Genomic DNA, 27,814 nt, shown 5'->3' with positions numbered 1-27,814 from the left:
GTCACTTGAAGATACCAGTGTTGGGGGTTCTTGCCATTTTCCTTCTTTGGGCAAGAAAATGCTATAGCCCTGGCACCTTGTTCTCCCAGTCTTCAAACAGAATAAGAAAACCAAGGACAAGTGGGAGATTTCTGTCCTAGAACTGTTATTCATTCAAGTATATTAAAATTATATAGACTTTAAAGCACTCTGAGTACTGAATAAAGAGTACTGTTGGAATTTAACATTATTTTGACCCTTACACCTGTAGTTTAGGTAGTGAGCTTCCCACATGATCCACATTTATTTTTTTCATTTTTTAAAGGAAGAAAAAAACCCTGTAATTTATCTTATAGTTAGTACTACCTTCAAATAATTATTTTGGCTTTCCCCTCATAGCCTCATGGTGGCAATGTTTAAAGCAGTAAATTGAGATTGGTTTATCCCATCACAGGAGTTAAGATTCCCTGAGATTTTTCAGTCTTTCTACCTAACCCTTTCATTGTTCTCTCTTCCCCCACCCATTTTCTTTGCTAGTTCCTCTGTGTAGTGCATTCATTTTCCACTCATTCATTCATTTTTGCAAGGTTGAACACATTTATTAAAAAGTCATTAGCATTACAAGTGCATCATCACTTGTATTTAAACTCTACTGTATGCATTATCAACTATGAGAATCCAAGCCATGGGCTTAGTTTATATTTTTATTTGCTTGCTTTTTCACTATAAACTATCACCTTCTTCCTTTAGTATTCTTTTGTTTTTTGTAATTTTTTGTTTCACATCCTTTGTGTCCTTATCTGTATTAATGATTATAAAATGTCCATTGCTTTACTATCAAGTACTAGATATACTTGAACCTTGCTCTGACTCCTCCCACCAAAAAACAGAAGTTGGTATAATGTTGGTGTGTCTGGTTTTGTTTATAAAGTAACAAAGAACTATGGTAAGGTGGTCTTAGCCGAGAGTAGCCGGCAGGGTAAGTGGATGCTGTTCCTTGAGATATCTTCTTTGCAAGGGGGCTCTTTCATCAATTAAAAAATTTTAATTGTGGTAAAATATAACAAAATTTACCATCTTAGCCAATTTTGAAGTGAACAATTTAGTATAGTCACATTGTTGTGCAACCAATCTCCGGAACTTTCTTCAACTTACAAAAATAAAATTCTGCTCATTAAATGACACTTCTCCCTCCACTCAGCAGCTGGAAACCACTGTTCTATTTTCTTTTTCTATGAATTTGAGTACCCTAGGTGCTGCGTATAAGTGGAATCATACATTATTTGTCTTCTTATAACTGAATTATTTCACTTAGCATGTTCTCAAGGTTCATCCATGTTGTAGCATGTGTCAGAATTTCCTTACTTATCAAGGTTAAATAATATTCCATTGTATGTATACACTATATTTTGTTTATCCTTCCATCCCTCTATGGACACTTGGGTTGTTTCCACCTTTCAGCTATTGTGAATAGTGCTGCTCTGAACATGTGTGGATTCAGTAATGCTTTTAAAAGCAATATGTTGACATAAACGATCTTAAGAATTCTTCGAATACTTCTTTGGAGGAAGAAGAGTGAAACTAAAGCCATAAGGTATCTTAAAAATATAATCAGAGGGTGTTGCCCCTTATACATATTTGCTCCCTCCCAGCTGAAGTTGTAGGCCCTGCACCTATGGCCAAACCTGTGCATCGTACATACCATTCACTGGCTTTGCTCATGAGGTAGTCTTCTGATATGTGTCCCCAAAACAGTGTTACCTGAGGTTCTAGTGCTGAATGTTGATGTCTCCTCTGTCATCATTTGACTCATGGTAAATGTATTCTTTATTGCTTACCCTTCCTATTATAGTTCCTCCTTCTGCCCCACACTGCCAAATCCAAGGACCCCAGGATATTGGCAGCGATGTCATCTTGCTCTGTAGCTCAGAGGAAGGCACTCCTCGACCAACTTACCTTTGGGAGAAGCTAGACAGTAGCCTCCAGCTACCCCCAACAGCCACTCAGGGTATGTACGGTGTTGCTTCGCCCATTTAATTCATTATCATGGAAAATTCTGACTCGCAGGCTCACAAAGTAATTGACTTTAATAGAGTTTGAAAAATAACACACTCTATTTGTAACTGCTGAAAAAGCTATCTGGATCGTTTTGTTTTCAACTTTAAAGAGAATAAAAATATCTCCTTTCATCTTCGCAATGCTGCCTTTATGAAATATATCTTATCCAGTGGTAACTATATATGGAAATTCTGTCCCTTTGTAGTGAAGACTTAAAGTAGCTAATTGGTAGTTTCCTTGAACTGTTAACTGTAAGACAATCCTTGAAGTTTATAACTGAGTATCTACTTCCTACTTAAGAAAAAACTGCCTAATTTAGTATGAGAAACATCAGCATGGTCATGAGAGGGTTAATCATCCTGTTTTCAGCCTCAAGTCTAATTAGAGGAGGAAGATGGGAAAGAGAACAGGAAAAGGCCTCAGATCATGGGAGATCTAGGAGTTGATCACACCAGACAGGTAAAGATGGAGGAGGCATGAGTATCACCGATGGTTTTCTGCATGTAAATCCAGCTGCTTAGATTTGTTATTAAAGGAAACACCCTTGAAAAATTGAGGAAAATTTATGAAATGAGGGAAATTACAGAATTATATATGTAATTTCTATTTCAAGAGAATAAAATTTAGCAGTCTTGTGTGTTGCATCATCTCTAATACAGAGCATGTCTCTTCTAGCATTCTCAGGGCAGATTTACAAATCTTAACTTAAGGAGTTGGCAGTTAATGGAGAGGTCCCAAACAACCTTAGTTATGCCTGATAAGTTTGAATCATATTTTTGGTATAGACCTGTCATGGAAAGGAAAGTCCTAAGTTGTATGGTGAAGTTAGACATTAAATAACCAGGATCACCAGCCTCTTAAGAGCTTTTAAGTTTCCTTTAAGAATCCCCACAGAAATTATTAATGGACTTGCCCATCACTTTTTAGTTAACCTAGCCCAGTATTATTTTAAAAAACTTCTTTTCAACATAATAACTTTTGGGTTACTCTAATAATGATTACTGCAATGCTGTTGTTGCCTACTGATTTTTCATTGCTAGGTGTTTTAGCCATACTGTAGGCCAAATAGCTTTTTTTTTTTTGGTGGACTAATCTGTTAATATTACCATTGTAAGTGGCGTGTTTAAATTAGCTCTTGAAATCCTGAAAACTATATTCAAGTTCTAGATTTTCCAGTAACTATTTCTGTGACAGTTCACCTCTTTGTTGCCTTTTTGTAAAATAAGGCGATTTAACAATATCATCTCCAAGGTCCTCTGTATCAGCATTAAGATTCTATGATTTAAAAAAAGATGGCGCCCCAGTGAGAGCCAGGCAGGGAGAGAAAGCCAGAGACGGTGCCCACCAGGCAGCAAATCTAGCTAAGTGCTACATCAGATGCCTGCCTCTCAGGCCGAAGCTCCAAGACAAGCAGACCCGCCTCCCCGACACGAGGTCTGAACGACCAGTGACTGCTTTGCACTGGTCCCTGGAGCAGCATTGCCTTTGAAGATATGTATGTGTTGCTAACAAATAACTGACTCTGGACCTGCACAGTGGAAGCCACAGAATGAACAACATACCTGAACAAGTCACACTATCAGTTTTGTTGGAGAGACCTTCAAGATGGCGGAAGAGTAAGAGGTGGAGATCACCTTCCTCCACACAAATACATCAGAAATACAGCTACATGTGGAACAACTCCTACAGAACACCTACTGAACGCTGGCAAAAGACCTCAACTTCCCAAAAGCCATGTGACTGACAGGGTCCTGGTGCTCTGGCCGGGTGTCAGGCCTGTGCCTCTGAGGTGGGAGAGCCGAGTTCAGGACATTGGTCCACCAGAGACCTCCCTTCTCCATGTAACATCACACAGCGAAAGCTCTCCCAGGGATCTCCATCTCAACGCTAAGACCCAGCTCCTCTCAACAACCAGCAAGCTCCAGTGCTGGACACCCCATGCCAGACAACTAGCAAGACAAGAACACAGCCCCACCCAATAGCAGAGAGGCTGCCTAAAATCATAATAAGGTCACAGACACCACAAAACACACCACCGGACATGGTCCTGCCCATGAAAAAGACAAGATCCAGCCTCATCTACCAGAACACAGGCACTAGTTCCCTCCACCAGGAAGCCTACACAACCCACTGAACCAACCTTAGCCACTGGGGGCAGACACCAAAAACAATGGGAACTACGAACCTGCAGGCTGCGAAAAGGAGACCCCAAACACAGCAAGTTAAGCAAAATGATAAGACAGAGAAACACACAGCAGATGAAGGAGCAAGGTATAAACCCACCTGACCAAACAAATGAAGAGGAAATAAGCAGTCACCTGAAAAAGAATTCAGGGTAATGATAGTAAATATGATTCAAACTCTTGGAAATAGAATGGAGAAAATACAGGAAATGTTTAACAAGGACATAGAAGAACTAAAGAGCAAACAGACAATGGTGAACAACACAATAAATGAAATTAAAAATTCTCTAGAAGGAATCAGTAGGACAATAACTGAGGCAGAAGAATGGATAAGTGACCTGGAAGATAAAATAGTGGAAATAACTACTGCAGAGCAGAATAAAGAAAAAAGAATGAAAAGAATTGAGGACAGTCTCAGAGACCTCTGGGACAACATTAAACGCACCAACGTTTGAATTGTAGGGGTCCCAGAAGAAGAGAAAAAGAAAGGGACTGAGAAAATATTTGAAGATTATAGTTGAAAACTTCCCTAATGTGGGAAAGGAAATAGTCAATCAAGTCCAGGAAGCGCAGAGAGTCCCATACCGGATAAATCCAGGAGAAACACGCCAAGACACATATTAATCAAACTACCAAAAATTAAACACAAAGAGAAAACATTAAAAGCAGCAAGGGAAAAACAACAAATAACATACAAGGGAATCCCCATAAGGTTAACAGCTGATCTTTCAGCAGAAACTCTGCAAGCCAGAAGGGAGTGGCACAATATATTTAAAATGATGGAAAGGAAAAACCTACGACCAAGATTACTCTACCCAGCAAGGATCCCATTCAGATTCGATGGAGAAATTAAAGCCTTTACAGGCAAGCAAAATCTAAGAGAATTCAGCACCACCAAACCAGCTTTACAACAAATGCTAAAGGAACTTCTCTAGGCAGGAAACACGAGAGAAGGAAAAGACCTACAAAAACAAACCCAAAACAATTAAGAAAATGGTAATAGGAACATACATATCAATAACTACCTTAAATGTAAATGGATTAAATGCTCCAACCAAAAGACATAGACTGGCTGAATGGATACAAAAACAAGACCCATATATATGCTGTCTACGACAGACCCACTTCAGACCTATGGACACATACAGACTGAAAGTGAGGGGATGGAAAAAGATATTCCATGCAAATGGAAAACAAAAGAAAGATGGAGTAGCAATTCTCATATCAGACAAAATAGACTTTAAAACAAAGACTATTACAAGAGACAAAGAAGGACACTACATAATGATCAAGGGATCGATCCAAGAAGAAGATATAACAATTGTAAATATTTATGCACCCAACATAGGAGCACCTCAATACATAAGGCAAAAACTAGCAGCCATAAAAGGGGAAATCGACAGTAACACATTCATAGTAGGGGACTTCAACACCCCACTTTCACCAATGGACAGATCATCCAAAATGAAAATAAATAAGGAAACACAAGCTTTAAATGATACATTAAACAGGATGGACTTAATTGATATTTATAGGACACTCCATCCAAAAACAACAGAATACACATTTTTCTCAAGTGCTCATGGAACATTCTCCAGGATAGATCATATCTTGGGTCACAAATCAAGCCTTGGTAAATTTAAGAAAATTGAAATCGTATCAAGTATCTTTTCTGACCACAGCGCTATGAGACTAGATGTCAATTACAGGAAAAAAATCTGTAAAAAATTCAAACATATGGAGGCTAAACAATACACTACTTAATAACCAAGAGATCACTGAAGAGCTCAGAGAGGAAATCAAAAAATACCTAGAAACAAATGACAAGGAAAACACGATGACCCGGAACCTATGGGATGCAGCAAAAACAGTTCTAAGAGGGAAGTTTATAGCAATACAATACTACCTTAAGAAACAAGAAACATCTCAAATAAACAACCTAACCTTACACCTAAAGCAATTAGAGAAAGAAGAACAAAAATACCCCAAAGTTAGCAGAAGGAGAGAAATCATAAAGATCAGATCAGAAATAAATGAAAAAGAAATGAAGGAAACGATAGCAACGATCAATAAAATTAAAAGCTGGTTCTTTGAGAAGATAAAATTGATGAACCATTAGCCAGACTCATCAAGAAAAAAAGGGAGAAGACTCAAATCAATAGAATTAGAAATGAAAAAGGAGAAGTAACAACTGACACTGCAGAAATAAAAAAAATCATGAGGGATTACTACAAGCAACTATATGCCAATAAAATGGACAACCTGGAAGAAATGGACAAATTCTTATAAAAGCACATCCATCTGTGACTGAACTAGGAAGAAATAGAAAATATAAACAGACCAATCACAAGCACTGAAATCGAGACTTGGTTAAAAATCTTCCAACAAACAAAAGTGCAGGACCAGACGGCTTCACAGGCGAATTCTATCAAACATTTAGAGAAGAGCTAACACCTATCCTTCTCAAACTCTTCCAGAATATAGCAGAGGGAGGAACACTCCCAAACTCATTCTACGAGGCCACCATCACCTTGATACCAAAACCAGACAAGGATGTCACAAAGAAAGAAAACTACAGGCCAATATCACTGATGAACATAGATGCAAAAATCCTCAACAAAATACTAGCAAACAGAATCCAACAGCACATTAAAAGGATCATACACCATGATCAAGTGGGGTTTATCCCAGGAATGCAAGGATTCTTCAATATACGCAAATCAATCAATGTGATACACCATATTAACAAATTGAAGGAGAAAAACCATATGATCATCTCAATAGATGCAGAAAAAGCTTTTGACAAAATTCAACACCCATTTATGATAAAAACTCTCCAGAAAGTAGGCATAGAGGGAACTTACCTCAACATAATAAAGGCCATATATGACAAACCCACAGCCAACATCATCCTCAATGGTGAAAAACTGAAAGCATTTCCGCTAAGATCAGGAACAAGACAAGGTTGTCCACTCTCACCATTATTATTCAACATAGTTTTGGAAGTTTTAGCCACAGCAATCAGAGAAGAAAAAGAAATAAAAGGAATCCAACTCAGGAAAGAAGAAGTAAAGCTGTCACTGTTTGCATATGACATGATACTATACATAGAGAATCCTAAAGATGCTACCAGAAAACTACTAGAGCTAATCAACGAATTTGGTACAGTAGCAGGATACAAAATTAACGCACAGAAATCTCTTGCATTCCTATACACTAATGATGAAAAATCTGAAAGAGAAATTAAGGAAACACTCCCATTTAGCATTGCAACAAAAAGAATAAAATGCCTAGGAATAAACCTACCTAAGGAGACAAAAGACTTGTGTGTGGAAAACTATGACACTGATGAAAGAAATTAAAGATGATACAAACAGATGGAGAGATACACCACATTCTTGGAATGGAAGAATCCAAGTCATTGTGAAAATGACTGTACCACCCAAAGCAATCTACAGATTCAGTGCAATCTCTATCAAACTACCAATGGCATTTTTCACAGAACTAGAACAAAAAATTTCACAGTTTCACAACTGCTGCGGCTGGCAGTTGTGCATCATGAAAGATGAGCCAGGAGAGACGAAGCTAATTTTGCATGATGCTCTTCATCTTGCCTATAAGAGTGATAACAAGACGGCCATCATTTACATTTATGATTTGATGGCCAACTTATCATTTATACGGGGTCAGCTTGAAAATGCGGAAAAACGTTTTAGAGCAACAATGAGTTGCTTGGAGGGGCCGTGCAACAGGAAGACAACGCAATAATAGAAATCTCTCTAAAGCTGGCCACTATTTATACTGCTGAGAATAGACAAGAATTGGCTCTTGCTGGCTATGATTCTGCATTTCAGCTCTAGAGGAAAAAATTGAAAGAGAAAAGGAATTATCAGAAGACACTTGGTCAGTGGAAGAGAAAGCCAACACCCATCTCCTCTTGGGCATGTGCCTAGACACCTGTGCCCGCTAACTTCTGTTCTCCAAGCAGCCATCACAGGCAAAGGATGTATGAAGAAGCTTTACAGATCTCTGAAGAAATACTAGGAGAAAGACACCCACAGACCATCGTGCTGCTGAGTGACCTGGCCACCACCCTGGATGCACAGGGCTGCTCTGACGAGGCCTGTGTTCACACACAGAGGGCGTCAGACCTGGAGAGACAGGTGGAGCACCCTGAGCTCCAAGTGCTGCTCAGTAATCTGGCTGCAGCCCTGATGCACAGGGAACGATACGCACGAGCAGAAGAGATCTACTAGGAAGCACTGAAGCGAGCAAAGCTGAAAAGAGTTGAGGTTTCTGCGCAGCACATCAGGGAAGAGCTGGCTGAGATGTCAAGAAAAAGGAGACCTTTGTCGTAGCCTTACCAAGCTCTAGACCCCTTTTTGTTGTAGGAAACACCTAGTAACACCTCTTATTCCAGTCCCAGCGGCACCATAATCATTGGCTTAAATCCTTTGTCCTTGATACTCAAGTCCCCTCAACTTAGCCTTGGTGGAGGACAAGCTGTATACACTGCCACTTCTGTTGTGCAAAGAAAACTTTCACCCCCACCTGATTTTGCTTCTAAGGACAGGTGTCAGTTGATGCTTTCCATTGTAACAGATGGTTGGTTAGGTGCTGTCCATGCTGGTCCGAGTATAGCTCTAGATTGAGAGGCCAGTTTCCCTCTGGGGTAGAGTCTGGTATTTCAGCCAGGCATCTCTCCCATAAGATTTTTGTCCACCAATTTCCTGCCTTCTCTTATTTTATCAATACCTGGCAGACCAGAGCTACCGGTCTCATGGAAAAGTGGGATGACAGTGAGTTATTTTCTCTTATCATCTATCTCCTGAAGCCCAGTGTGGGATTTAATGCATAAAAAAGTAATATCTTGGCCTGCCACCAGCATCCAGCATGAAGTTTTAAAGTGGGAATTAGGCACTTGAAAGTATAGTGCCCATTTGATTATAAATAAAAGTGAACTGTATGTTTTTGTATGTATCTGGTTATATACAACTATGAAAAATAGGAGGGCAAGGAATGATGACCTCCTGCATCCCTGCTCTCTGAGCATTCACTCCTCTGCATCCAGTCACAGGTGTCCCCAAACCCTCTGACTCCGAGTGGGGCCCTATAGGTGCAGTGTTGAAAGCTTCCCAGTCACTCTGATGTGTCCTACTGGTGCTGTAGAAGAACCAGTGCCCTGGACCCTAGCTCTGGCTTTTGGAGTTTGGGTCTTAGTATCTTCGTGTGTAGTGAGATTGTCTCTTAGCCCTGGGAGAATGCATTTGGTGGATGACCTTACCTGGATAGGCTGCTGTGTTGAGAGCTTTATCACACTGCCTCAGAGTGTGTAAAGTACACAACACAGGGGGCAGCGATGATGTTTTCACCCCAGCAGTTCTGCAGTTCTTCTAGGTACCATGAAGGAACCCTGTTGTTGCTGATATGCCTTTGCGGCAGGGGGGTTGGGCAGGATAAACTGATAGTTTGGGTTCCTGTGTACATACTGGGAGAACCCTTTCATAATAAACTAGACACTGCAATAAAATAAATAAATAAATAAATAAAATAAAATTATGTTGCAATAAAAGTTACCAAAAAGTTGTCCTCATATAGTTTACATGTGGATACTAGATATTGAGTAAATTTAGAACCAGCATCCTGTGGAGGTATACTTTGATCTCATACAGAGGAATAATAAAGTGGATTTAGTATTGTTCTTTTGGTATATAAAACTTTGAATTCTAAAATAAGTGAAAACTATGTTTGATGGATATTATCTGAAGCAAAATATAGCAGTCTGGGCAGTGTTTCATTAGGCCTGTATAGTTGGCCCAGGTCCCATTAAGTGGAAACATAATGCATGAGACAGTTCATCAGCCTCTGCATCAGTGGGTTCTCAACCGGGGACAGTTTCATTTGGCAGTGTCTGGAGACATTTTCGGTTGTCACAGCTGGGAGGAAGGTGCTACTGGCAGCTAGTAGGTAGAGGCCAGGGATGCTGCTGAACATCATATATGCACAGGTCAGCCCCCACAATAAAGAATTATCTAGCCCCAAATGTCAACAAGTGAATTAAATTAATAGATTTTTCAAGCATTAAAACACCCTTGCATTTCTGGAATAAAGTCTATTTGTGATTAGTTTTTAATAAACTGCTAATTTTTTTTTTTTTTTTTTTTTTTGCGGTACGCGGGCCTCTCACTGTTGTGGCCTCTCCCGTTGAGGAGCACAGGCTCTGGACACGCAGGCTCAGCAGCCATGGCTCACGGGCCCAGCCGCTCCGCGGCATATCTTCCCGGACCGGGGCACGAACCCGTGTCCCCTGCATCGGCAGGCGGACTCTCAACCACTGCGCCACCAGGGAAGCCCAATATGCTAATATTTTAATAGAACTTTCTCATCTGTGATCATAAGTGAGAATGGCCCATATTTTTATGTCTTGTGTTATCCTTGGTTGAGTTTTAGTATCAGATGATAAAATGAGTAGGGCAGTTCTTCGTCTTTTTCTGTTCTCTGAAACACTACGAATAAGACAGAGGTGTTTTAGGACAAAGAAGACAGTGTGTTTGGCATGAAGTAAGCAAGGCAGAGAATAGTAGGAGCTATTTTGTCCACTTACAGGTGCTACAGTGGGGGTATGTATACATATGTATTTCTTAAAATTGATATTTGTTAGTCATATTATTCAAATACTTTATATCTTTACCAATATTTTATTTGTTTCAGCTAGTATTTTATGTGAGAGATTTGTTTAAAAATCACATAGTAGGATTGTGGATTTGTCAGTTATGCCTTCTTTTTTTCAACCTATCCTGGGCCTCTGTTGCTTATAGGTTGTTATATCTCACTGATTCTCTATGCTTAATATGCATTTTTGTGTTATTTTAACTGATATTAAAACCCCTGTAGTAGCTTTCTTTGGTTAATTCTTATTGTTATGTTTCTCTTTTATGGTTCATTTACTTTCGGGTTTCCATGCTTTATGTTTTAGGTGTATCTCTTGTAAACAGCATGTCTGGATCTAGTTTGGTTTCCAGTCTACAATCTGAGAACATTTTTCCTTTGATTGATTGAATCCATTTACATTAATTTTGATAATGGATATACTTAAGTTAATTTCTAATACCATATTTTATGTTTTCTATTTACCCAGCTTTTTCTTTTACACCCTATCCCATACCTTCTACTGATTATTTCAATGTTCTTTATAAATTATGCATTTTTCCTGCATGGTTCCTAAGAAATCTTCTGTTGTCCTTATCCTTTCATAATTTAATGCAGCGAAGAGAGATAATTAACTCTCCTGCTTGCTTGAGAACTCTGTGCAGAACCTGGTATGGAGATCATAGATGGAACATCTTAACTATCACTGTAGTCCAAGACTATCGTGTTACAAGGGAGGAGACTGAGGCCCAGAGAGGATACCAGGCTTGCCCAAAGTCCACTGATAGAAAGCACTCCCATTCTCCTGCCAGGCTGGGAAGCCTCAGGAATCTTGATTCTCCTTCTTGAACTCCCACTCTGTTTCCCTTCCCAGTGAGAGTGTGTCCATTTTTCTCTCATGGGGAGCAGAAAAGTCTTCAGCCACTTAATTTGCCCAATAAACAGGGGCTTATTTCCTCTTCATTGAGATGTTATTCTGACCAAAGATAAGATTTCCCCTTTATTTTGCCCTCAGACATAAAGAAGCTAGTCTATGCAGTGTTCATTACTCCTTCTTCTGAAAAAATTAAATACGAGCAATTATCATAACTGTATTCATTTGTTAATACATTCATCCATTCTTTTAGTGTGTGTGTGTGTGTGTGTGTGTGTGTGTGTGTGTGTGTGTGTGTGTACACATACACAGACACAACACTTATTCTGTGCAACTGCTTTAGGGTAGAGTGTTGGGGAAGGTAAAGGAATATAAAAATAAATAGATATATCTCCATTCTAGAGTTCACTGTCTAATGGGGGAGACCAATATAAAGAGATAACTACAATGCTATGTATTTAATGCTATAAAAGTGTTTATAGTGCTATAAAGTTAAGATGATAGAAGTATTAATTCTCCCTGAAGAGGTTGGGAGGGACTTTATAGGGAATGAAATTCCTGAGAAGAAATGGATCTTAAGGGATGAGTAGATATTTTACCAGGTAAAAGCAGTTATTATCAATAGAGAGAACCATGCATGCAAAATCTTACAAGCATAAAAGTTTGACCTTTTTTTGAAGTATAGTTGATTTACAATGTTATATTAGTTTCAGATATACAACATAGTGATTCAATATTTTTATAGATTATACTCCATTTAAAGTTATTGTAAAATATTGGCTATATTTCCTGTGTTGTACATTACATCATTGTATCTTATTTTTTTTTTATACCTTGTAGTTTGTACCTCTTAATTCCCTTCCCCTTCCTTGACCCTCCACTAACCACTTTCCCCACTGGTAACCCCTAGTTTGTTCTCTGTATCTCTGAGTCTGTTTTGTTATGTTCATTCATTTGTTTTATTTTTTAGATTCCATATATAAGTGAAAACATACAGTTTTTGTCTTTCTCTGTCTGACTTACCTCACTGAACAATACCCTCCAGGCCCATCCATGTTGTTGCAAATGGCACAATTTCAATCTTTTTTATGGCTGAGTATTTCTCTGTGTGTGTGTGTGTGTGTGTGTGTGTGTGTGTGTGTGTGTGTATTCCCCCTTGCCACATCTTCTTTATCCTTTCATCTGTTGATGGACATTTAGGTTGCTTCCATATTTTGGCTATTGTAAATAATGCTGCTATGAACATTAGGTTGCATACATCTTTTTTGTTTTCATTTTCTTTGGATATATACCCAGCAGTGGAATTGCTGGATCATATGGAAGTTCTATTTTCAGTTTCTTTGAAAAACCTCCATGCTGTTTTCCATAGTGGGTATAAAAATTTACATTCCCACCGACAGTGTATGTTCCCTTTTCTCTATATCCTTGCCAACATTTATTATTTGTTGTCTTTTTTACAGTAGCAATTCTGACAGTGTGAAGTGATAGCTCGTTATGCTTTCGATTTGCATTTCCCTGATGACTAGCAATGTTGAACATATTTTCGTATGTCTGTTGGCCATCTGTATGTCTTCTTTGGAAAAATGTCTAGTCAGGTCTTCTGCCCAATTTTTAACCAGGTTGTTTGCTTTTTAGATATTGAGGTGTATGAACTGTTTATGTATCTTGGATATTAATCCATTACCAGACATGTCATTTTCAAATATATTCTCCCATTCAGTAGGTTATTTTTTTTCATTTTGTATGTGGTTTCCTTCACTTTGTAAAAGCCTTTAAGTTTAATTAGATTCCATTTGTTTATTATTGCTTTTGCTTCCCTCGCCTAAAGAAACGGGTCCAAAAATATTGGTAACACTTATGTCAAAGAGTGTATTGCCTATGTTTTTTTCTAGGGGTTTTATAGTTTTCAATCTTATATTTAAGTCTTTAATCCACTTTGAATTTATTTTTGTATGTGGTGTGAGAAAATGTTCTAATTTCATCTTTTTACAGGTAGCTGTTCAGTTTTCCCAACACCACTCATTGAAGAGACTGACCTTTCCCATTGTATATTTTTGCCTCCTTTCTTGTAGATTAACTGACCCATGTGTGCGTGAGTTTATTTCTGGACTCTCTATTCTGTTTCATTGATCTATGTGTCTGTTTTTTGTAACATACTGTTTTGATTACTGTAGCTTTGTAGTATATTCTGAATTCAGGGAGGATTATACCTCCAGCTTTGTTTTTTTTCCCCCTAAAGATTGCTTTGGATATTAGGGGTCTTTGGCAGTTCCATATGAATCTTAGGATCATTTGTTTTAGTTCTGTGAAAAATGTCATGGGTATTTTGATAGGGATTTCATTAAATCTGTAGATTGCTTTGGGTAGTATGGACATTTTAACAATATTAGTTCTTCCAATCCATGAACACAGGATATCTTTCCATATCTTTGTATCATCTTCAGTTTTCTTCATCAGTGTGTTATAGTTCTCTAAGTATAGGCCTTTCATCTCCTTGGTTAAATTTATTCCTAGGTATTTTATTCTTTTTGATATGATTGTAAATGGGATTCTTTCTTGTATTCCCTTTCTGATAGTTTATTATTGATGTATAGAAAAGAAGCAGATCTCTGTATATTGATCTTATATCATGCTGATTAAATTCACTTGTCAGTTTTAATACTTTTTTGGTGGAGAATTTAGGGCTTTCTATATATAGCATTGTGTCATCTGCAAATAGTGACAGTTTTACTTCTTCCCTTTTTAAATTTTTATTGTCTGATTGCTGTGGTTAGGACTTCCAATGTTGTGTTAAATAGAAATAGCGAGAATGGACATGCTTGTCTTGTTCCTGATTTTAGAGGAAAAACTTTCAGATTTTCTCCATTGAGTATGTTGTTAGCTGTGGGTTTGTCATAAATGACCTTTACTATTTTGAGATATGTTCTTTTATACCAACTATGTTGAGAGTTTTTTATCATGAATGGGTGTTGAATTTCGTCAGATGCTTTTTCTGCATCTATGTAAATGATCATGTGATTTTTATCCTTCCTTTTGTTCATGTGGTATATCACATTGACTGATTTGTGGATACTGAACCATCCTTGCATCCCTGGAATAAATCCCATTTGATCAAGGTGTATGATTCTTTTTATATACTGTTGAATTTGGTTTGCTGATATTTTGTTGAGGGTTTTTGCATCTTTGTTCTTCAGAAATATTGACCTGTAATTTTTAGGGTACTATTGTTATCTAGTTTTGGTATCAGGGTGATGGTGGCATCATAGAATGAATTTAGGAGTGTTCCTTCCTCTTTAATTTTTGGAATAGTATAAGATGGATAGGTATGAACTCTTCTGTATATGTTTGGTAGAATTCCCCTGTGAAGCTATCTAGTCCTGGACTTTTCTTTGTTGGGAGGTTTTTTTTTTTTTAATCATGGATTCATTTTCAATATTCGTAATCAGTTTGTTCAGGTTATCTATTTCTTCCTGATTCAATCTTGGAAGATTGTATGTTTCTAGGAATTTATCCATCTCTTCTAGCTCGACTAATTTGTCAGCATATAACTGTTCATAGTATTCTCTTATGATTGTTTGTATTTTTGTGATATCAGTTGTAATTTATTCTCTTTCATTTCTTATTTTGCTTATCTGTGTCCTCTTTCTTTTCTTCTCAATGAGCCTGGCAAAAAGCTTATTAATTTTGCTTATCTTTTTGAAAAACTAGCTCTTGGTTTCACTGATCTTTTCTTTTCTTTTGGTCTCTTTTATTTATTTCCACTCTGATCTTTTCCTTCCTTTTTCTGACTTTGTTTTTTTTTTCTCTCATTTCTTTAGGTGGTAGGTTAGGTTGTTTATTTGAGATTTTTCTTGTTTCTTGAAGAAGGCCTGTATTGCTATAAACTTACCCCAGTAGACCTGCTTTTGCTACATCCCATAAATTTTGGAAAATTGTGTTTTTATTTTCATTTGTCTCAAGGTATTTTCTGATTTCCTCTTTGATTTCTTCATTGACCCATTAGTTTTTTGGTAACATGTTGTTTAGTCTCTATGTATTTGTGTTTTTCCTATTTTTCTTCCTATAATTAATTTCTAGTTTCATACAATTACGGTTGGAAAATATGTTTGATATAATTTATATCCCTTTTAATTTTGTTGAGACTTGTTTTGTGGCCTAACAATTGATCTATCCTGGAGAACATTCCACGTGCATTTGAAAAGAATGTGCATTCTTTTGTTTTGTATGGAATGTCCTATAGATATCTATTAAGTCCATCTGGTCTACTGTGTCATTTAAGGCCACTGTTTCTTTATTGATTTTCTGTCTGGATGATCTATCCATTGATGTAAGTGAGGTGTTAATGTCCCTTACTATTATTGTCAATTTCTTCCTTTATATCTATTAACATTTGCTTTATATATTTTGGTGTTCTTATATTATGTGCATATATGTTAATGAATTTTATATCCTCTTCTTGTATTGGTCCCTTTACCATTATATACTGACCTTTTTGTCTTTTTAATAGACTTTATTTTAAAGTCTACTTTGTCTGATATGAGTGTTGCTATCCCAGCTTTCTTATTGTTTCCATTTGCATGGAATATCTTTATCCATTCTCCCACTTTTAGTCTATGTGGGTTTTAGCACTGTGAGTCTCTTGTAGGCAGCATATATAGATGGGTCTTGTTTGTTTTATCTGATCAGTCACCCTATGTCTTTTGACTGGAGCATTTAGTCCATTGACATTTAAAGTGCTTATTGATAGGTAAGTACTTATTGCCATTTTATTACTTGTTTTCTGGTTGTTTTTGTAGTTCTTCCCTGTTCTTCTTTTAGTCTCTTCCCTTGTGGTTTGGTGATTTTCTTTAGTGTTATGTTTGTGTTTCTTTCTCTGTAGTTTCTGTGTACCTGTTGTAGGTTTTTGATTTGCTCTTACCGTGGAGTTCATATATGTTGACCTATAATTATATTTGCTTGTTTTAAACTGATAGTCACTTAAGTTTAAGCACATTCTAAAAGTACTACATTTTTATTCCTCTCCCCCACATTTTCTGTTTTTGATGTCATATTTTATATCTTTGTGTCAATCCCTTAACTGTTTATTGTAGTTAAAGTTGACTTTACAATTTTTGTCTTTTAACCTTTGTGCTCACTTGCTTAACTGGTTGATTCTCAGCCTTTCCTATATATTTGCTTTTACCAGTGGGATTTTCCCCTTCCTATAATTTCTTATTTCTTGTTGTAGCCTTTTTTTTTTTATTTTTTGCGGTACGCGGGCCTCTCACTGCTGTGGCCTCTCCCGTTGCGGAGCACAGGCTCCGGACGTGCAGGCTCAGCGGCCATGGCTCACGGGCCCAGCCGCTCCGCAGCATGTGGGATCTTCCCGGACCGGGGCGCGAACCCGTGTCCCCTGCATCGGCAGACGGACTCTCAACCACTGCGCCACCAGGGGAGCCCGTTGTAGCCTTTTTTACTTAAAGAAGACCCTCTAATGCTTCTTGTAAGGTCAGCTTAGTATTGATGATCTCTCAGTTTTTGCTTGTTTGAGGAGCTTTGTATCATTTCTTCAATTGTAAATGATAATCTTGCAGGGTAGAGTGTCCTAGGTTGTAGGTTTTCTCCCTTTCACCACTTTGAATATATCATGCCACTCCCTTCTGGCCTGCAAAGTTTCTGCAGAAAAATCAGCTGATAGCTTTATATTGGTTCCCTTGTATGTGACTCTTGGTTTTTCTCTTGCTGCTTTTAAAATTCTCTCTTTATCTTTAACTTTTGCCATTTTAATTCTTGGTGTGAGTCTCTTTGGGTTCATCTTGTTTGGGACTCTCTGTGCTTCCTGGACCTGTATATCTGTTTCCTTTTTCAAGTTCAGGAAGTTTTCAACCATAATTTCATCAAATACATTTTCTACTTCTTTCTCTCTCTCTCTTCTCCTTCTAGGACTCCTATAATGCAAATGTTAGTACACTTATGTTGTCCTCGAGGTCCTTTAAACTATTCTCATTTTTTAAATCTATTTTTCTTTTTGCTGTTCTGATTGGGTGATTTCCATTATTCTATCTTTCAGATCATTTATGCATTCTTCTGCATCACTTTATCTGCTGTTAATTCCCTCTACTGTATTTTTCATTTCACGTACTATATTCTTCTGCTGTGTCTGGTCCTTTTTATGTTTTCTAGTTCTCTATTAAAGTTCTCACTGTGTTCATGTATTAGTTTCCCAAGTTCACTTGTTATTCTCATTACCATTGCTTTGAACTGTTTATCAGTTAAATTACTTATCTCTGTTTTATTAGGGTTTTGTCAAGGTTTTTTGTTTTTGTTTTTTGTTTGAAACATATTCCTTCCTCTTCTTATTTTGTTTAACTTTCTCTGACTCTGTGAAATTAGGTGAAACAGTTACCTTTCCCAGTCTTGAAGGTGTGTCCTTGTGTGGGAATGTCCCTATGCAGTCTGCATGTGCCCAGGGGCTTTCGTGGGAGAACTGGATCTGAAATGAGCATGGGCTGTGTCTTCACCTGGGGTGTGCTGGCAGCTACCACCTTGATGGGTGGTAGGGCTGGAGATGGAGGGGCTAGAGCTGGAGCCAGGTGTGAGTTGGAGCTTCTCCTGTGCTCAGTGTCCATCACCACCCTATCAGGGGGTGGGATTGGGGACATAGGGGTTGGAGCAGGACCTCTGAGGGAATTGGATTTCTTCCAGGTGTGATGGCATTCTCAACCTTGGTTTGGGGTATGGCCAGGACCTGAGGATTTGGGGTTGTACTTCTATGCTGCTTTCACTTTTTCCCCAGTGTGTGCACCTGGGTTAGAGGCTAGGTCGGGGCCAGAGGGGTTGGTTCCACATTACTGGGCTGGCTCCCTCCCCAGTATGTGCAGAGACACGTGCTCAGGGGATGGCTGTTTCTGCCCTGGAGTTAGCCTTTCACCCTTCTGAGAGTGTGCACCAAAGCATGCACTGGCCATGGCTGCCTTTGCCCTGGTCAGAGGCAGGGCCGGGGTCAGACCAAGTTCTCTTCTCTCAAAGTGTGTGCACACTTGTTGGCAACAGCAGCCCCCACCTTAGTGAAGAGCAGCTTTGGAACAAGAGTGGCTGGAGCAGGTTGCCATTGCCGGATGGGGGCGTGCCAGGGTGGTCCTGGCAGGCTGGCCAGAGCTCCACACAGTTTTCAGTCTGCTGCTTCTGTGCTGCGACTGTTAGCAAGCAGGTCTGTGCATGTACTCTTCAAGAGTGTAGTCTTGGTTTCTTACAGCCCTCCAGTAAGCCACGTTGGTTTTCAGACCACCAAGGGGGCTTGTCTTCCTAGTGCTGGACCCCAGGGCTGGTCTGCCTAATATGTGGCTCAGACCCCTCGCTCCCCAGGGAGCATCCTCGAGCCTGTGATATCCCCTCCTCTTCTGTGTCCCCCTCTAGAGGTGGGGGTCCCAACCAGATCGCTTCTCCTCCCTTACTACCAGACTCTGTGTGGATCTTTCTTTACAGCCTTGGTTGTAGAAGAGCCATCCTGCTGGTCCAGGTTGATTTCAGTGAGATTTGTTCTATATATAGTTGCAGCTTTGATGTATTCATGAGGGAGATGAGCCCAGTCCTCCTACTCTACCATCTTGATCCCACACACACTAAAAATTTTGACATTTTAAAGTGAGAAGAATTATGATTAAAGATTCATGAAGGTTTGACCTTTAATCGTGAATAAAGATTCATGACCTGACAGAAAGATTCATGAAGGTTTGACCAGAGAGGAGGTTGGCAAGTTCAGGTCCAGATTGTGAGAGTCATTGTATAGCATTCAAAGAATTTGGAAGTTGTCCTTGAGACTGTGGATATTGACTGGCCTTTTTATAAAGCCAGAGAAGATATCTAGATCTGCATTTTAGAAACAGCCTCAGCAATCAGGATGAGAGATTGGCAGCCAGGTCACAGATAGGAGGCTTTGATAATAGCTCCATCAAGAAATGAAGAGGGGGCTTCCCTGGTGGCGCAGTGGTTGAGAGTCCACCTGCCGATGCAGGGGACATGGGTTCTTGCCCCGGTCCGGGAGGATCCCACGTGCCGCGGAGCGGCTGGGCCCATGAGCCATGGCCGCTGAGCCTGCGTGTCCGGAGCCTGTGCTCCGCAACGGGAGAGGCCACAACAGTGAGAGGCCCACGTACCGCCAAAAAAAAAAAAAAAAGAAAAGAAATGAAGAGGGTCTGAACTAAGGACCTGCTGATCAGGATGGAGAATGGATAGAGGCATGGTGGGATTCGAGAAAGGTGGAAGCCAGAAATCAACAAGACATGGAGCTTGATGATATACTGGGACTCAGAGAAGAGTCAAAGTTAACTGAGATTTCTGTCTTAAGCTATTGAATGAACAGTATCTATTAACTGAGAGAAGATATACTTAGAGTTTTGCTTGAGGGAAGCAGTGAGGTGGTGGTCCTCTGAGATCTCTAGATGGGGACTGAAATAATGATAATGGTAACAGGTGATGTTTCTTGAGCACTAAGCACCATTCTCCTTTGATAATTAAATCTTAACAATCAACATAGAGACATCTTGATCTGAAAGAATCTACTGATGTCAAGTTAAAAGCAAGACTGCTCAGGGTCAGCATTTCTGGGAACCTAGACTGAAATACGTAGGAGAAGAGTAGTCACAAGCTAATCAGTTAGTCTTAATTGTAGCTGTTGCCATGTTGTAAGTGTGTGTTCCTGACCCGTCTGTTGCCAGTGATGAGCCATTATACTTTATACAAATGCCATGAGTAGTATTCCAATAGATAACAGATTTAAAAGTAAAATAAATCCTTAGCTTAGTATTTTGATGTGTGATTCTATGCAGTGTTATTAATACCAAGGAGATATAAATCTTGCATTATTCAAATACTGCCCAGTAATGTCCACTGGTGTTTTCTAGTGTTTGAGTATTTGCTGTAGATTACAGTTCTTTGAAAATAATAGCAGAAATGCAAAGAGAAGTAGATAGAAATGTTGCTGTAGAATACACTGACATGAAATCAGAAATGGATTTAAAATCTGAATTGGCAAAAGTAATACCTATTTCAATGACAAAATGAAAATCAGGGCAAAAAGGCAGAGTATTTTCACCGTTAAATAAAGGAGATGAACTAATATGAAGCAGTGTGTGTCTTCACGTGTGCGTCAGAGGTGCTTAGGATGTTCTCTTAATGGGGACAGGTCCTCTCTGTCTACCCTGTCCATCTCCATCCTAATTCAACCAGCATCAACACAGAAAGGAAATAAAATTTTCTTTCCATGTCTGGAAAATTTGGCATGAAACAAAGATCAAGACTGTTGGATACTTAATGCTGTATAGTGTTTTTAAATTTTCTTTTAGAATGACAGAGTTTAAATATTAAGTATTTGTGGGCTTCCCTGGTGGTGCAGTGGTTGAGAGTCCGCCTGCCGTTGCAGGGGACATGGGCTTGTGCCCCGGTCCGGGAAGATCCCACGTGCCGCGGCGCAGCTAGGCCCATGAGCCATGGCCGCTGAGCCTGCACGTCCGGAGCCTGTGCTTCGCAACGGGAGAGGCCACAACAGTGAGAGAGGCCCGGGGACCGCAAAAAAAAAAAAAAAAAAAAAAAAAAAAAATTAAGTATTTGTGATATTATCTTTGAATTTTAAAATAGGTTTTATTTTGGCATTTATTTTGTGTTAATGTTCCCATTTTTACTATTTTTTATCATCAAATGTTTGTATCTGGTTGAGATAATTTTTTACATATTTTTGAAATATATAGTATGTCATAATATATTGGTTCAAATAACAATAAACCATGTATTCACTATTTTCTTCTACAGAGTACTTCTGAAATTTTTATATAAGAAATGACTCACTGTTTATTATTATGATCATGCATTATTATTATAAAAATGCATAAATCATATAAAATATAGAGTAATTTGATTTTGGAAGTCTGATCTCTCAACCTCAAATCCTGAGTATTAATATTTATTGGAATTTGGAGACATTCAACATTTTCCCAATTTCTTGATTTTTCTTATGAATCAGAAAAAGATATAAATTTCCCAACTGATGCCAAGAGGGAATTCCAACGTGGAAGCCTTGCCAGGCACTGTGCATTATCTCACTCAGTCCTTACAGTAGCCTGTGATGTAGAAGCATGTTGGCAGTTCCATGTCACACACGAGGAATCAAAAACATAGATGCAGAAGAGGTAGCACATTCATGACCACCTAGCTAGCAGGTGGTAGAGCAGCTTCCACCCCAAGCTGCCTGAGTCTAGAACACATGCTCTTAGCCAGTGCACCGTCTACTAGGCAGCAGAGAAGTGGTTCTGGTGCTGAGGAGAAAGGATGGAAGTGGAAATGTGCACTTATATTTATTTCTCTCTAAATTCTGTAGGGCATCTGGTCCAGATACACAGCTTGTGTGGGTTACAGTATTGCTGTGAACTGGGGTGTGATGCAGTTTGTTGCTTTCCAAACTGCAGTTCCACACTGTTGAACTTCCCCTATTTTTTAAAAGAAAGAAGATCTAAAGAATATTTATTCTCTAACTTCATTTCAACAAATTACTCTGCTCCAGAGCAGGCCAAGTGAAGTGACAGATTGAGGAATCAGCCCATTTCATTTCAGAAAGGGCCCTGTGCCCGTGGCAGGGAGCAGTCAGGTGCTGGCTGCAGAGGTGCGTTGTTGCCTTGACTACCTCAACAGCCCTCTTCTGCTTCTGGTTAGACCTGTCTTACTCATGTGTCTGTCCCATTCTCTGATTACGTTCTGAGTTCACTCCGGCGTGGTGTGTCAGCCTCACTGAGGAGGAAAGAACAGTGACTTCACCTTTTTTTTGAACTTGTCATTTTATTTTATTTTAGAATCTTTACAGTTTACCTCTTTCTGCGTGCCAGAATGCTGTTTAGATCAGCTGTTAAAAATTTCCCAAATTCTCTCTCTGGAAGTGTCAACAAAATCACTGATTTGGTGTGAGCTGATCAAATTTCTAGAATTTCAGGGTTTAGGAAAACAACAACACAGTGTGTGAAATTGTGGGATTAGTTGCCCAGAGATTATGGTTTTCTTGCGTGATGACATTTGCTAACGTATTGAAGGTGGAGTTAGACAGATGGCTTAGTTTAATACTCACAGCATTGGGACATTGATTGCAAGGTTAGGAAGTATCCTACAGATGCATCCCACGGAATATTGTGGTTTTAAATACCTTACAAGAAAGTCAAGTGTGTGTATGGTGGGTATGAGCTTTGGACATGACAGACCTGATTTTTTGTGCTGCTACTTGTGTACTGTGTGATCTTGGACCAATTGCATAGCCTCTCTGAGCTCTTTCATCTTTGAAAAGTAGGGAATATAAAACTTAAGGTTTGTAAGATTAAATGAGACATGTAAAGCTCTTAGTGCAGTGTATGTGGTACACAATAGACACTCGAGAAGATAGCCCATTTATTTATTTATTGAGCACCTTTCTGTGTGCTGGGTAATTTCTGAGGATGATGATACGGTGATGAACAAGACAAACGAGAGTCCCTTATCTTAATGAGACAAGTAGGCAAGAAATTAATAATAATAATGGGGTAAGTTCCAGCACTAGGGATTACAGGGTGCTGGGGAGCACATAGGAGGGATGGTTAAGGAGAGCCCGGGAAATCAGATAGAACACTGAGGAGGAGAAAACAGTTTCCCTCCAGACGGACCCAATTATCTGAGTGAATTCACTGAAAAGCCTCATACATTGGTAGCCATCAGAGTTGTTTGTTTTTAAGGAAAAGGAAATAACACACAAGTGTGAACCAAATAACCACCAAATATATTGACTTGGGTGTGTATAGTACAATTCAAATGTCCAAGTAAGACATAAGTATAAGTCAGTAAGATATCCATATAGTATGGGTTCGACCATTTAAATGCTCCCATTAAAAAACAAAAACAAAAGCAAAAAAAACCCAACCCTCCCTTCCCTGGCCTGTATATTGAAGTTAATTTCAGTGTGTGTTTGATGAGTCATTTGTTAACATTACCCACTATATTATGTTAGAAGGCAGGGAGATAACCCTGAGGGCGGTTGCTGTCTGGGGGTCTTCCAGAATTTGCTCATCCTCACTAGATGCTCTTCGTAAGCACTCTGTATCCTCTAGTGATGGCACTTACCCCACTTATTGTGATTTCTCACCTACTTGTCCCTTTAAGGTACAGGGCTGGGTGTGTCTTGTTCATCATGATATAACCATCCTCAAAAATTATCCAGCACACAGAAAGGTGCTCAATAAATATTTATTTGTTAAATGACTCTGCTTCTGCCTTTGATCCAAATAGAAATGAAGGTTGCCGGCAGAAACTAAATCTTAGTTTCATGTAAAAGTTGTCAGCACAGGGTAGCGATACCTCCAGGTGTTGCCCTAGGAGTATGTGGACTTTGTGCCACCAGGAGGCTTTTCCTGATTTGCTGCTATTTTTGAGTGGTGAGTCACTGGAAGAGTTGTGCACTGCCTGAGGGAGACTGCAGTGCAGCCTGAGCTTAGAGGTAGGACAGCCCTCCGTTCAGTTCCTGTTGCTCAGCTGTGTAATCTTATCACTCATCTAAAGCCTCGGTTTCCTTATCTGTTCAATGGGATTGATGATAACAATACCGCTAAGAGTTAGTGTAAAGATTGAGATCTTACGTGTAAAAGCTTAGCCAGTGCTTGGCACGTAGTAATAACTATTAACTTAGGTTTTATTATCACTGTAAGTCATTTGCGTTTTGTTTGTAAGGAATAAACCAACTATCCTAATGTTGATAAGTTACTAAAATGTGAACCACTGCAACATTTCTTGGTAATATCAGTGTGGTCACCTGGGAAATGCTGTGGGAACATAATTATGGGAACATAATTGACTGACAGCCCCAGTGGCTTCCCGCAGCATCCACCACTGCTTCGCACCCAGGCCATGCTTCGCCTGGGCAGCTCCCAGCCAGTCACTGGGCACAGTGGGGCTGATAATGCAGGCCCATTCCTGCAAGATCTAAGACGCCTTTAACAGGTAACCTTGGCTCAAGGACTCCCCATCAGCCTAGTGGAAACTTCCATAAGGCTGTGTTGCAGTCTGAGGCGCTGCCTCCTTCCTTCCCTCTCCCCTTCATGGGGGCCAGACCTGTACTGCAGTCTGAGCCTCTCCTTGCTTCCTCCAGGTTCCTCTCCATTTCCCTTACTGCCATTTCCTCCAGTAAACCTCCTGCTTGTCTTGGTGTCCACTCCTTGGAGGAGCTGGGCTTACACAAATGGTTATCATAGTTGTTGGAAGGCAGTAGCAGTCTACACCCTTGAGCACAGAGAGGATATGTTTTCCATCAAGTATGAAGCAGACATTACTATAATGAGTTTAACTTTGTGTGTTATTGCATTTCCTCAGAATTAAAATTTGGTGTTTCTGATCATAAATTCTCTAAAATAGGCATTAGCCAACATTTCCTCAGGGAAGGCTGCTCACCTTTAGGACCTCACACTAATCTGCAGATTAAGTTCTAAGACTGCCCTTATTTAGGACAGTCCTCTATAGCTCCGGGTCTTTAACGTATGTTATTATTTTAGTCTTTAACCTTCATGAACCAAAAACATCTCTCCAAAAAAAGGTATTGATAGCTCTTCACTGTTTATCTCTTTTGATAGTCTTCTGCTGATTTCTTTGGTTTTCTTATTTTCTTTCCTAAATCCTCACTTGACTGTTACTTTTGTGACAGACCAGGTCCAGGGAACAGTCACCATCCGGAACATCAGCGCCCTGTCATCAGGTTTGTACCAGTGCGTGGCTTCTAATGCCATTGGGACCAGCACCTGTCTTTTGGATCTCCAGGTTATTTCTCGTAAGTATGTAAAATTCTGATGTCCACTCTGGGTCTGAATGCCAAGATCTTTGTTAAACTAGGGAATGAAAAGTTCTGCTTGTCTAGAGGCTGTTTGAAGATTAAATAGAAATTCTTTTGATTTTAATCATTACTGAAGATATTTAATAGATGTGTTAGTATACTTCTCAGCCTCAGCAGTACGACTTCTTCTTTATGATAAAATGTCTTCCCAGGATCATTAGAATCAGATCAGTTCTGATTATATAGTGCTATAGACATATTACAAATTTGTTATGATCTTACGGTCATGGCAAGACCTTCTTGTATTTTTTCCTAATCCCTTATATCTGCTTAAAGGTTGGGTGCCCAGGTCATACATAAGCAGTGCAGAAATTTTCTCTTTAGTTGAGAATTTTGGGTTGTTTGAATTCCAGTTGCAAAAGGGAATGATCTGGCTGTGACAAGGTAACAAGTTATCGTGCTGCTTGCCAGGTTCATTTGGGGCAGTTCAGGCAAGTAGTCAGGTACGGTCTTTTTCCTGCTCTGCCCTGGTTGTGGCTCTCCTACAGCTGTTCGTTTATTGAACGAATTGCTCATTCATTCAATAGATGTTTGTGAGCCTGTTGTGTGTTAGTCCTAGCCACTGGGGATACAGAAAATTAAGTGAGGTTTAACTTTAAATGGATACAATACTGTAGGCAATTTTGTACATTTTAAGAAGATTCTTTGGTAGCCTTTTATGTTTATGAAGTTGTGTGAGCATATTCTCTTTCTCTTTCTCTCTCTCTCTCCTTTTTTTTCTTTAAATATACCTTAAATATATTTTGCAGCCCAGCCCCGGAGCATTGGACTAATAGCTGGAGCCATTGGCACTGGTGCAGTTATTATCATTTTTTGCATTGCACTAATTTTAGGGGCATTCTTTTACTGGAGAAGCAAAAATAAAGAGGAGGAGGAAGAAGAAATTCCTAATGAAATAAGGTTTGTGTGTCAGATAATTTATCCTGACATTGGCATAGCCAATGTCTGTATTTCTATTCATTTTGGCAACTAAGATTTCTTTGCTAATCTTATGACTTTAACCAAGGTAGTTAAAGTGGCCAAATGATAGTTTCTTGTATGTTATATCACTCTTCCTCATGGTACTTACTCCTCAGCTTTATTTACTGGATCATGAAAGGTGGGAGGTGGGTAGGGTAGTCTAGCATGTGCCCAACTAGGAGGACACAAGTGAAGAATTCCCCCCGTTTCCTCCCATAGCTTCAGGGTGGGTGGGGTTAGGTGGCTGCCATAGTAGAAAAGTGAGTTTAGAACATGTGTTTAATATTGGCATTTATAAATGATGCGAACATAAAGCAAGAAAGAACAGCACCTGTACAGATAGACCAAAGCAGTATGGCTTGGTTGAAAACAGTTCAGTCAAGAATATGAACATCTTAAGGAAACAATGTCAAATGATCTTGAAAGAAAGGTGACTGTTGCCATATTGTGGAGATATGGGGATTCAGGCTCAGTCTTAGATGGCATCGCATCAATATCCTTATTGAAAATGCTTTAATGACTCCAGTCTACTTAGCATGACATACACAGCCCTTCAGAATCTGACCCTTACCTGCTTCCCTGCTTTTATCTCTCACAACTTGCCTGATCACTTTGTGTTCCAGTCTGTTGTCTTCCCTCATGCCTCAGGGCCTTTCCTGTAGCCTCCGCCTTGTTCCTGGACCATATACTCCTTCCCTTTGCATCCATCTCTTCAATACATTCCTTGGTCTGGTTTAAGTCTAGTCCAGGCATCACCTCCTCACATAAGTTGACTTAGGCCCTTGTCCAACCTTTAAGACTTGCAGATGTTCCTGCATTGATTGTCACCCTCATTTGACCATAGGCTTCTTGGGTAGAGGAGCTGTCTTTTTCTCACATGAAACATCTAGTAAAATGCCTGGTACTCAAAAAATGGTAATTTAATTAGTTAACATCTTAAATTAACTTAATGACTTCTCTTAGCCTCTTATAATTCTTAAGGGTTTGGACCCTATGCAGGGACAGATTTCATCCCAGTGTAAGATTAATGAGAAAAACCTCTCATCAGCATACCACAGTGATTTCTCAAACCCAAAAAGGCAATAAAATCAGGCCAATTCTAATAGTTTTTTGAAGTTCCTACACCCGTAGTTTGGTTTCCTAGCTTTACAGCAGCTAGTTTGGTGGATTTCTTCATGGACTATTTTATTTAGAGAAGAAAAAAAAAGAATATATATATATATATATATATATATATATATATATACA

General features: G+C 39.3%; 1 protein-coding gene and 1 pseudogene across 1 annotated transcript in view; both read left to right on the top strand.

The window, feature by feature from the left end:
• IGSF11 (immunoglobulin superfamily member 11) overlaps nt 1-27,814 on the top strand; it is a 140,242-nt gene that overhangs the window by 111,225 nt on the left and 1,203 nt on the right. Inside the window, 3 exon segments of the mRNA XM_007449126.1 lie at nt 1,832-1,987; nt 25,421-25,543; nt 26,356-26,506. Of these exon segments, the coding sequence (XP_007449188.1) occupies nt 1,832-1,987; nt 25,421-25,543; nt 26,356-26,506 (430 nt within the window).
• On the top strand, nt 7,773-8,578 carry LOC103088515 (tetratricopeptide repeat protein 19, mitochondrial pseudogene; annotated as a pseudogene).

This window comes from Lipotes vexillifer, unplaced genomic scaffold, assembly GCF_000442215.2.
Source record: "Lipotes vexillifer unplaced genomic scaffold, Lipotes_vexillifer_v1.1 scaffold999, whole genome shotgun sequence".
Lineage (NCBI taxonomy): Eukaryota > Metazoa > Chordata > Mammalia > Artiodactyla > Lipotidae > Lipotes > Lipotes vexillifer.
The sequence above is the reverse complement of the archived record's forward strand: the minus strand, read 5'-3'. Positions and strand labels throughout refer to the sequence as shown.